The sequence below is a fragment of the Gossypium raimondii genome, chromosome 10, assembly GCF_025698545.1.
Source record: "Gossypium raimondii isolate GPD5lz chromosome 10, ASM2569854v1, whole genome shotgun sequence".
Classification (NCBI taxonomy): domain Eukaryota; kingdom Viridiplantae; phylum Streptophyta; class Magnoliopsida; order Malvales; family Malvaceae; genus Gossypium; species Gossypium raimondii.
The window spans coordinates 42822903-42835654 of NC_068574.1; the positions used below are offsets into that span (position 1 = coordinate 42822903).

The 12752-nt window shown below is 33.3% G+C and overlaps 1 protein-coding gene and 1 non-coding gene across 2 annotated transcripts; both read right to left on the reverse strand.

The window, feature by feature from the left end:
• Nucleotides 1-1094: 1094 nt before the first annotated feature.
• On the reverse strand, nt 1095-1865 carry LOC105775798 (protein DMP2). Its single transcript, XM_012598307.2, has one exon. It carries the CDS (start codon nt 1802-1804, stop codon nt 1232-1234), a length of 573 nt encoding a protein of 190 aa, XP_012453761.1. The 5' UTR covers nt 1805-1865; the 3' UTR covers nt 1095-1231.
• Nucleotides 1866-11722: 9857 nt separating this feature from the next.
• Nucleotides 11723-11829, reverse strand: LOC128034290 (small nucleolar RNA R71). Its single transcript, XR_008190420.1, has one exon. It is a non-coding gene; the product is annotated as a small nucleolar RNA R71 (small nucleolar RNA).
• Between the last annotated feature and the right edge of the window lie 923 nt (nt 11830-12752).

The following is a 12752-nucleotide window of genomic DNA, read 5'->3' on the forward strand; positions in this document are numbered from 1 at the left end:
TTTATAATTTTTTTGTCACATGTGACGAAATAGTTGTGACACGGGGTGGTTTTAACTGAAAAAAATTAGGGGCATTTAACTTTAACGGTCAACTATTAAAGTTTACGGTCAAAGAACTTTTTTGATGCATTTTGGCAATTGAGAGCAAAAAAAAAAAAGCAGGGGCTTAAATGCTTATTTTGAAAATTTTTGAGGGTCTTTTTCATACATTTTGACAGTTCAAGTACCCAATTGAGTAAAAAAAACAGGGGCTTCATTTCTTTTCTTTTTTTCTTTTTGAAAAAGTTTGAGGGCCTTTTTGATACATTTTGAAGTTCAAATACTCAATTGAGTGAAAAAAATAGGGGCTTAATTGTTTTTTTAAAAAAAAATTGAGGGCTTTTTACACCTTTAAGCCAAATATATATTTTATTTTTTAAAAAATATGAGTGAGCTTAAAATGAGTTTAGGTTAACTATATACAAAAATGAATAAATTTGGACAAAATTTTAAGCTCATATTTCGGACTAAGTCGGGCCAGACAGGACTTGAATAAGCATAAAGTGTGTTAATATCAAGTTTAAGCACCGTCCAAACCTCAACCCGACTCGACTTATGAACACTTCTACATCACATTATTTTCATACATATATATATATATATCCTATAATATATTACAAAATTATATCTTTTTTCTTTTATTCATCATTTCACACTAATTATCAATTTCATTTTATTTTATTTTACAAATTTTGAAAAGTTAATTATTAAAATGTAATCCACGTAAATTATAAAAAATAAGAAGCAAGTCGATTTCTCGATAAAACGTAAACGTAAACTATTAAGTTTTACTGCTTCAAAAATTTAAAAAAAGTTTTACTAGTTAGTTACACATAAATTGCTAAATTAATAATTTTATTAATTATTTCTATATAAATGGTTAAATTGTTAATTTTAATTCTATAAATTCACATGAAAGTTTAACAATATTATCAAATTTAATTAGCTTCTTAATTTTAATAAAGTACGAGGAATAAATGTTGACAAATTAAAGTGAATATACTAATTTTCATCAAAATTAGAATTACACCAAAATATTACTATAAATTGCAAGTTTGTAACTTTACTTTATGATACCCTTAAAGCATTCATTATCAAAATTTATTGTAAATTAAAAACTAAGATACAACCATAAATATTTAAAAGAAAATAAACGAGCAGTAGAATTTACTCAATATTAATCAAGAAGAAATTAACTTGTGTGTGGAAGAAGCAAATTGGTCTTATTGGAAGAATGTTCAATGGAAGGGTGCCCAATGCCATGGCGTTTGTTAGGGAACCACATGAAGGCCAATGAAACTACGAGTGCAATCGGAGGCAATGCAATTAGGCATATTAAAGCCTTGGAATTGGTCGACAAAGATGGATAAAAGCACTTCACGGTGTTGGGTTCCAAAAGGACTAAAACTGCGAACACCATCGACGAAAAGAAAGCGTGCACGAAGTCGCTCAACCGAAGCTTGTAGCTCGACAAGTTCACCAAATCCGACTCGAATGATGATGGCGACGGCCAAAGACCCTTGAAAGTCGCTATCCCGTAATGAGTTTTTCCGTCGCGATCTTTGTAACTGTCGGTAAAGCAACTGAAACTGCAGGTGAAGCCACAAAGGACAATGAGAATGGCGGCTGATTGTTTGTTGAGTGGAGTTTTGCAATTGCCATTGTCAGTTAAAACAGGGTTTAAGAAGTTGAAAATGAAGACAGTTCCTGTGGGAAGGAACTTGACGAGGTTGCCCATTTTGGAACATAACAAATCAAATGCCATGATGGGGCTGTTTGAATTTGAAGAACTGAGAAGGTTTTTTTATATATATTTTTATTTTTAAGGTTTGCAGGGTTATATAAGCTTGTTCTTCGTATGTATTTATAGGGCAGAATTTTAATAGCGGATTAAGAATAATTGAATTTAAAAAAAAAGAAGAAATAATTAAAAGAAAAAGAATAAAATGGGGATTGATATTGTTGACGTGGAATCGACTCTTTTGAGAGAAGTTATTGAAGTGTTAGTTTTTGAGATGCTAATATTGACTGCCAACAATCAAATGTATTGATCACGTGTCGGGATTTTATCATCAGCCTTCATAGAGAGTCGTATACGATTCATGGAGGGGGAGCCTCAGTTAGCGGAGATCAGTACCTGCAAGACTTGGGTGACTTAAACTTAGGAACAATACCTTCAATTGTTGATGACTTGATTTAACTACCTAAAAAATTGACACTTGAAAATATTTTCGCTGACTCATTTCCCCATCCAATATATATTGGAATTTCTTCTACGTAAAATTCAATGATATATTAGATACACATAGGACTAATGATGGTAATATAATAGTTAAAAACGTAACAGTTTGCATTTAGCTTAAATTTGAAAATTTCCTAATTCTGTTAGCAAGTTGTTTTCCATAAATTTCCTTTATTCATACAAAATATACTTATAACGTGGTATCCAATAATTTTGAGTTCAAATACTTATCAATCAGTTCAAAATGGTAAAATTCTTAATTTGTTAGTAGACTGTTTTGGAAAGAATTCGAAATTAGAAAGTTTTAATCATTACTTCAAAACCCATTTTGATTCTCAAATTGCATCTACTGAATTGATTTTCTTTTACTTTATTTGTTTTTTTTAAAACTTATTATTTCAAAATTTTTAATTTTTAAATGACAGTGTCACATCATCATTCATTTACACATGATATGTTAGCATAACATCGGCTGAACTAGTCGTGATTAGCAATCATATTACCACATTAATGATTAAAGACAATTTTCATTAACAAAAAAATTAGAGTGTTTGGATAGCGCAGAGTTGTTTTCCTTGTATAGAGAACCTTGCGGACTTCATAATGCATCTTAAGGGAACTTGACACATGTCTCTTGACAGAATTAACATTCCAACGAACTATGCATGACCGACCTATACATCAACCAGCGAATCTTGAGGTAACTTGCGAACCTTAGCCTACCGAACCTTAGGACTATGCATTTCCACTAAGATTATGTGAGGCCTACGTGGGAGTAGAAGGTCATTGATTGCTAGTCGTCCTAAGACGTCTTATCCTAGGACGTAGCATCATTGTCACTGCTAGGAGTATCAAATCAGACTCCCGTGTCAATAACCCAGGACATGTAGCTAAGCTTGTCTCCTACTATAAAAGGACCATGCAAACAAATCAAATAGACTTACATACTCACTTCTTCCTTAATTCATAAACTCTCCTACCAGATAAGTTCCCTTACTAATCTTCACTAGAACACACCACCGTGTAAACCATCATCTACTTTCACATGTTAATCCAACGGTTAACAATTGATACGATGAGCATAGACGACATGTCAAACCTAGGTATAAATGATCCTTCTAGCATCGAGTTTGATCCCACCAATGACCAAACAATAGACCCCATTGTTAAAAATATTGGAGTAAATATAGACCAAACTCGGACGACCCAGAACCAAGATACCTTGCATGGCAATCAAAGCTTAAACCAATAAAATCAAACCAACCCTCAACCTTAAAACCAACAAAACCGATACCAATATAACCTATACCAACAATTTCACCAATACCTTCCCCATGGTATTACAACCCCCAAACTCAACATCAAGCCGGAGCATCACCAATCAATCAGGGATCCCAACATCATCAGTCAGGCAACCAACAATATTTGGACAAGCAGGAAATAATGAGACCCATGGAGGAGCAATTATCATCATAGTAGAGAAGATATCAGGAACAAAAAAAGTTTATCCAAGAGAAAATGTATAAACAAAAGCAGGAAAATGAAAGGAATGAAATAAATGAAAAGCTCATCGAAGAATTGAGAATAGGTAGGATGAAGCATGATCAAAACCCACCATAGAGAGAGGAAGAATCCATCCATTATGACCATAATCGTCGACATAAAACCCGAGGTAATGATGATTTAGAAGATGTTAAAAAAGATGATAATTATGAGTATGGGTGTGATGATGATGATGATGATGATGACGACGATGATGATAGCGATGATAATTATATCTATTCTAGTAAACATACTTTGAAGTAGAAAGTTGAAAAACTAGAGAAGCATATATAGGATTCCTAGAAACTCCAATCATTAGGGTTGGTCAAAATATACAAGAATGAGCCTTTAGCCATTAAAATATTGAGGCACTGTGTCCTTCCACCTTCAAATTCCCGAAAATGATGTATGATAGTTGAGAAGATCCCCAAGACTTTTGGCCCATTATGTAAATCATAATAACATATTTGGAGCCTTAGATAAGGATAAATGTAGAGTGTTCTCTATGACACTGAAGGATTCAACCCAAAAAAGGTACTTACAACTACCACAAAACTCTATTTCAAACTTGGAGCAGTTGGCAGACCTATTTATGAGTAGGCTTTTAGTGAGCAAGATATTGAAACAGTCACATGCATACCTCTTCTCTATCAAGCAATGTGAGGATGAACGTTTGCGAGACTTTCTGAAAAGGCTAAGCGTAGCAACCGTGATTAAAAAGAATATTCCTGAAGAGTTTTTTGTTCAAGCCTTCTTATCCAGAACAATGCACCAATTCTTGAAGTATAACTTGGAGGGAAAACCCCTTGCTGGCCTATTAGAAATATATAAGACAACCCATATGTAACATGCCAAACCCATTTCTTTAGGAGGATCCAAGTATAACATGTCACTACAGAGAAATCATCTATCTTTAAAACTAATTTTGGCGGATACTTTGTAAAACTAGGGTGTTGTATTAAACATTTAATAAAATAATAAAATAAAGTATAAGCCATGTGGCGTATAAGCTTTAATAAGATGATTTTCATTGTATGAAACAAAACATTAGAAAAACATTTCATAACTCAAATGAAGCTTCATTAAATCATAGTTTATCAACATAGGTTTCGAGTAAAAATCCTTCTTAAAATACAATCAGACATCAACCCCATATGTCATGCATAGTACAAAAAAAAAAAAAGAAGTCTCACAACAGCAGACGTCCTCTGGCGTAGTCTAACAGAATTTTCCTTTTCTTCAACAACAAGCCTAAAAAGGAAAGGTAACTAAATAAGTTCAAAAGAACTTAGTGAGTTCCATAAGAAGTCTTATCAATAACCACTAATACATCATTAAAATCATATCAAAGAGTCAAACACAATAACATAGTTCACCAGAGGGTGAGTACTATACACAGACAGTCTATATGCCATTTTACTATTCCTTTGGCGCAAACACTACACCCATATGACTATACAGATAAACTTTCTTCATGCCAGCCACGTACTCAAATCCTTAGTTAATTTCATATTATATATTCCATTCATATTACTTTGTTTGTATCATTTTTCGTGATTTTCCAATCTAGTTTGCAACATATGTTTTCCGTTTTAGAGGCTACACAACTAATTTTATGTATCATGATCTTCCAGTTCAATGTATATTCTATTAAAGGCATCACCATGAATATTTTTCCTTCACATCTTTTCCATGATCTAGCCATATCATTCTTTTTAGAAGCAGAAAGTAGTGACTTAAGCATGAAGGACGATTCTTTACTTTAGCATAGACATTACAGAACCAAACTAACAACTTTAAATAACCACATTTTATATACGCACACTTCACATTTACTAAGCATAAGTACTTACCTTACATGAAAAATAAAATAAGAATACTACACACATAGAATTATGAAGGAACTCACCAGAAATACAACAAAATCTATATAGTAGGACCTTTGCCTTTACCACTCGGACCTTCTATAGTGTCTTGAGCTAAAATATAATTAATTAAACTTATTAGAGCATTACACCATTGAAACCAAACGTGTATGCAAGAAACATTAACGCTTAAATCAGAATAAAAAAGTTTCCTTCCTTACATACTAATATGATACTTATGCATGCAGAGTTAAAAATACATAAATAACTATAAAAATAACTTAAGGTTCATCAGTATTTACTAAAGAGCTAAAACAAACATAGGAGTTGGTTGAATACAACAAACCCAAATTCAGACAAGTTTTTGGATATAAGCTTTTTAGAGAATGCAGAGAAAATCAAGAAGAAGATGAATGCAAAAAAAAGAAGGAAAAATTTTATCGGTGAAGACATTGATATTCTTATATACTTAAGCATAGAGACAAGACAAGGTTTAGTGGAAGGATTAGATTATTCTACAAACACTCTTGATTTTCATGATTAAGTGCACTTATCATCATTTAAGTCTTATCAACTACAGTATCTTAGTTCCATATTAACAAGTTCTCACTAGTCTAACTACATAGTCTTATAAAATTAATAAAAAAATCTATGAAACTACAGATTTGACGAGTTCGCTAAAACATCTAGGGTGGTGTATAGTTAAAGAAGAATTCACAAAACCACAGATCTTGCTAAAACGCAGACTTCACCAATCGATGCATGCATAAAATCCCATAGCCACAACTAATACTTTACTTACTCAGAACTACAATTAGTACAATAAACAATAACAATAAATAGAGACTTCGTCGAGCAGGCTATTACAACTCTCCCCACTTAGAAAGTTTCGTCCCCGAAATTCATACTTGAAAATAACTGTGCATACTGTTATCTCATTCTCTTTCCGAGGTAGCTTCTTCAATACTATGATTTCTCTATAGAACTTTTACTAAGGGAACTCTTTTATTTCTTAGCTCTTTTACCTCTCTTGCTAAAACACTAACAAACTCTTCTTCACAAGACAAGTTCAGTTCAACCTCTAACTCTTCAATCTATACAACATGATCAGGATTGGATCTACACTTCCTCAACATAGATACATGAAACACCTTATGAATCTTTGATAACTCAGGAGATAGATCTAATCTGTAAGCTACAGGTATAACTTTTTCAAGAACTTCATAAGGTCCTACCAACCTGAGACTTAGTTTTCCTTTTTGGCCAAGTCTGATAATGTTCTTTCAAGGACAGACTTTCGAAAATACCTTATCCCCGGATTCAAATGAAATTACTTTTCTGTTCAGATTTGGATAAGCTTTCTGACGATCCTATGTAGCCTTTAAATGATTTCGAATAATAAAGACTTTCTCTTCAATTTCTCATACTACTTCAAGACCCACTAACAAATAGGTGTTCTACACCTTCTACCATACAAAACCTCAAATGAAGAATTAAGACTGGCATGAAAACTATTTTTATAAGCAAACTCAACCAAAGGAACATACCTTTCTCATTTCAATCAAAAATCAATTACACAACTTCTCAACATATCTTCCAAAATCCGAATAACTCTTTTAGACTAACCATCAATTTGAGGATGAAATGTAATACTAAACAGTAACTTAGGTCCCATAGATCTCTGTAACTGATTCCAAAACCTCGAGGTAAACCTTGGATATCTATCAAACACTATGGAAGAAGAAAGATCATAAAGGTGTACTGTCTTAGCAATATACAATTTAGCTAACTTCTCCACAGAATAATCAGTATTCATAGGCAGAAAATGAGCTGACTTAGTAAGCCAATCTATTATTACCCATACATAATTTCTTTTTAGAAGGACTGAGAAGCAAACTTAACACAAAATCCATAGTAATTCTATCCCATTTCAATTCTAGAATTTCTAAAGGATATAATTTACCTGAAGGTACCTGATGTTCAACTTTGACTTTCTGAGAAGTTAAACAAGTTGAAACGTACTCTACAATTTCTCTTTTCATACTAGGCCACCAATATGAGCTTTTCAAATCTCTATACATTTTGATGCTCCTAAGATGGAGTGAAAAAGATCCCTAATGAGTTTCTCTGAACAACTATTTTCTCAACCCATGCCTAATTGGTACAAACATTCTATTCATGAATCTTAACTCACCATCATTTCCTAAACTGAAATTTGTTGTTTTGCCAGATATCATTCTCTGCTTAAACACTTCACACAGAATATATTTCATCTTCTCATAATAATATTGAAAGAAAGGTTAGCTTTACCACTAACTCTGCTAGCAGGGATCCGTTATTAGACATACTCACTTTTGCTCGAAGAGACAATAATGCTGCCACAATTTTTCTACTCAAAGAATCTACTACCACATCTGTCTTTCTAAGATGGTATTCAATTATCAAATCATAATCTTTAAACAACTCCAACCATCTCTTTTAATGTAAATTTAGATCCTTCTGAGTCATCAAGTACTATAAAATTTTGTGATTAGAGAATACATGACACTTCTCTCCATACAAATAATGTCTCCATATTTTCAATGCTAACACCACTATTGACAATTCTATGTCGTGAGTAGGATAGTTTCTCTTATGAGGTTTAAGCTGACATGATGCATAAACTATAATCTTTCCTTTTTGCATAAGTACAAATCCTAACTCATTCAAATATGCATCAGTGTAAACTATATACTTTGTCATAGACTCTAGTTCTGCCAATACTAGAGCTTCTGTTAAAAATGTTTTCAATTTCTCAAACATTTGTTGCCATTCGTCGTTCCACTTAAAATTTTCTTTTTTTTTCTCAGTAACTGAGTTAGAGGTAATGCTATCATAGAAAAACCCTTTACAAATCTTCTGTAATAACCATCTAATCCCAAAAAATTGTGAACTTCAGATATGTTTTTGGGCGTATTCCACTCAAACACTATTTTTATCTTGGCGGGGTCAACTTTAATACCATCGTAACGTGTAGTTAGTGCAAGTGTACACAATTGTTATCAAGTAATAAGTAAAAAAGTTATCGTCTCCATAGGGACTGTGCATATTATTCAATTAATAGTAAAATTAAAGTTCACAAGTTGGTGATAAAAACACAGTATTTTGAGTGATGGATGTAAACAATAATTAACTAAATGCAAGATGATCCTTAAAGCAATTTAATCTAAATGCAATGTATGCAATAGGATGAATGATATGGGTTTAGTAGCAAAATCACAAAATTCAACAACAATAACATGCATTGGTTAGAATAGTCACATTATTCAACTTAGTTCATTTTTATCATGCTTACAATGTTCCAAAAAAATAATCTAAGGCAACTCGACCTTTCATTAGTTGAAACTAATATTAAGTCATTTCGGAATCTTTTACTTAGAAAAACATGCATTTTACTGATCATATTCAACTAAGGGTTTCCAAGAATTCATGTGAAATAACAGGGATGGGTGGAAACACAAAAATATACACATATTTTCATGCCCTTTTTAACTCAAATCCATGCAGTTTCAGTGAAATTCTTGTTGAAAAATATTTAATTATTATAAAATAATTAAATTGTACTTAAATTATTCACATGTTGAATTTTAATTAATCTTATAATAAAATTTGATTAATTTTGATCATTTTTGACCGATTCGCACGGCTCGGCAAACACTACTAAAAGCACAAAATCGAGAAGCAATTTTCAAGCATCAAGGCGAATTAATTTTTTAGCCTAAGACGATCCAAATTATGTGTATTAATTCATAATATAATTAATTTTAATTTTAATCCAATTTAATTTGGGTTAGATAAATTATTAATTAATTATGAAAAGTGGCCTAGTTGAGCTGAACCGAGAAAACGGATCCAACCGAGCACTGGGCAGCCCAAAACCGTCCCACATGCTGACCCAATCAGCTTGCTTGGCTTATTATTTCACTTGCAAAATGGCCCTTGAACACTCCTTCAAATTCCATTCAAACCCTTCCACTATTTGTGCCTTTCTAGATTTGCCCCTACATTAAAATAGCAGGTTTGAATTCTTCAAACTTGCCACATGTGTGGCGGCCATGGGGGGACTCTACGGCTACTGATTTTTGCTAATTTTAGCAGTCATCTCAACCTATAAATACCCCCTTTGCTACTCACTTCAAATACATCTGAATCCTTCTCATCTTTTCACTTTTATCTCATTTTACTCTCTTCATTCCCTTCCATATTTCTTCATTTCCTTCCCCTGTTCCCTTGCCTATTTCACCTATTGAAAACGATTCAATCAACCACCATTTGGAGCAGCATTCAAGTTTTCGTAGAAGCCTTGGTTCGACAAGAACAAGCGAAGAAGGAAGAGTGGAGCAAACTAGTCAAGTCACAGAGAAAACACCGGATTTGATTCTTGTTTCCTATCCTTTTAATTTTGTTGTTGTTATGATGAACATGTCTATGAATAATTGTGATGTTGATAGGTTTAATTTAATTAATATGGCTTAAATTTAATTCGTGTTAGGTTGATTGCATTTCTCCTACTTAATTTATTAAAATTGTGTTTGTGTTGTTATAGGCCTCGGTAAGATGTTTGATTAAGTAAAACCATGACTAAGTTATTCTTGCATTACAATTGTAAGGTAACTAATGAATTAATTATTTAAACGGATTGAAATTGTAATTAATTGACACGATACTTAATCAGTGCATGTTTAATCATCTAAGGTAGCTGAGGGTTAAATTAGCAATGGTATCTAACGATACATTAGCCTTGCATAACTTGCAAGATTATTGTGATTAAACTGTTTCAAGGTAGAAATACATTGTTACCTAACATGATATTTTATGTGCTTATGAGATTGAATTAATTGTTTGAATTGGCATAGAGATATGTACAAGAGATTATTTTGATTTCATAAGTATGTATGTGCATTAACACATTTGCTTATTAAAATTTGTTTAATCGGTTGAAATGATGAGAGAGATGTAGTCAAGAGATAAATGGATTTTGGCAAGTAAGTATTTCATAAGTTAGAAAATTACCGAGTTGCCATAAATTTATTCGTAACAACATGAACATGAGTTTAATAATTCTAAGCTAAGAAATGTAATTAATCTAACACAATTATGTCATCTTGATTAAAATCATCTTTTGAAATCATGAATTGGAACTTTTATTTTATTTTTATTTATTTTACTTAGTTAAAATCCTAGTTTTTAATCACCTCCTCAAATCAAAATATTTTTCTTCACCAAAGTGATTTTAAAATTGCATTCATAAATAATTCTTTTCACAATACCCGTGGGTACGATAACTTGACATTTACTTGTCACTTTATTACTTGTTGCGATTGTGTACACTTGCACATTTTAGTCGTTCCAAGTTTCTGGCGCCGTTGTCGGGGACTGTTTTAAAAAGTCATTATTTGTGAATTTGTTACTTTTGCATTTTGGTTTATTTTTCTGTACAATTTTAACTTAATTAATTTTTCTGTGATTATTTCAAGTGTTTATGAGTATTGACCAAATTATTGATTTACTCCCTATAGACCCTGAAATTGAACGAACTTTTCGACAGTGAAGAAGACAAGCAAGTCAGGGAAGGACCGAAGAGATGAACCTTGAAAATTTGAATCAATGAAACGAAACAAACCCTGCTCAAAATCCTATCCTTATTGCTAATGATAGGGATAGAGCTCTAAGGCGGTATGTTGTGCCAGTGTTTCATGATCTTAAACTGGGTATTAGGAGACCCGAAATTGGGGCACAAAAATTCGAGCTAAAGCCAGTCATGTTATTCCACACCGAAGATCCTCATCTTCACTTAAGATTGTTTATGGAGGTGAGCGATTCTTTCAAGTTAGTCGGAGTACCTGAAGATGCATTACGATTGAAGCTATTCCTATATTCGCTAAGGGACAGAGCTCGAGCATGGTTGAACTCATCGCCACCAAATTCAATTTCCACATGGCTAGAGTTAGTAGAAAGATTCCTCATGAAGTATTTCTCGCCTAGTAAGAATGCTAAGTTGAGGAACGAGATCATTGCTTTCCAACAAATGGATGATGAGTCCTTGTATGAGGCATGGGAAAGGTATAACGAATTATTACGGAAGTGCCCTCATCGCGGAATCCCACATTGCATCTAACTTGAGACGTTTTATAATGGTCTCAATGCCCACACAAGGATGGTAGTGGATGCTTCTGCTAATGGTGCTCTCCTTTCTAAGTCTTATAATGAGGCTTATGAAATCATTGAGAGGATTGCCAGGAACAATTATCAATGGCCAACCAATCAAGCAGCTTTAGGAAGACGAGTCGCTAGAATAGATGAAGTAGACACTCTTACTTCACTCGCATCTTAGGTATCCTCAATATCCTCAATACTTAAAAATTTTACCACTAATGGGTTTAATGTTTCTCAGCACAGCCACCAAATCAATTCGAAAATATAGCCTGTGTCTATTTTGGGGAAGGACATTTGTTCGAAGAATGTCCATCGAACCCAGAATCCATGTATTACATGGGTAACCAGAACCAAAATCGAGGAAGGCAAGGATTGTAATCCAATTTCTATAACCCATCGTGGCGAAACCTCCCGAATTTTTCCTGGAGTAACGAAGGGGCTGGAACCAATAACACTTACGTCCAACCTAGACGAACCCAGCCACCTGGTGTCCCCCAAGAAGGTCAGAAACCAACCCAAGTTGAACCGTCAAATAGCTTAGAGAACCTATTAAAGGCATACATGGCAAAAAATGATGCCACTCTAAGGAATTTGGAGAATCAAATGGGCCAGCTTGCAAATGAACTCAGAAACCGACCACAAGGTACTTTACTTAGTGATACAAAAAATTTGAGAAATCTAGGAAAGGACCATTGTAAAGTGTTGACATTAAGGAGAGGAAAGACATTAGAGCCCAACACCGTCGAAGTTGAAAAGGAGCTAGCTGATGCTCAAGGCTCAGAGGAAGTTCAGCTGAGTGTTGAAATTCTAGTTTCTCCAGAACTTGAATCTGTAAAATCCGATAAGGTAACTTTTGAACTAGCTAATTC

Excerpts from the sequence above, each read along its gene's own strand:
- LOC105775798 (XM_012598307.2), bottom strand. The coding sequence starts at position 1,804 with ATGGCATTTGATTTGTTATGTTCCAAAATGGGCAACCTCGTCAAGTTC.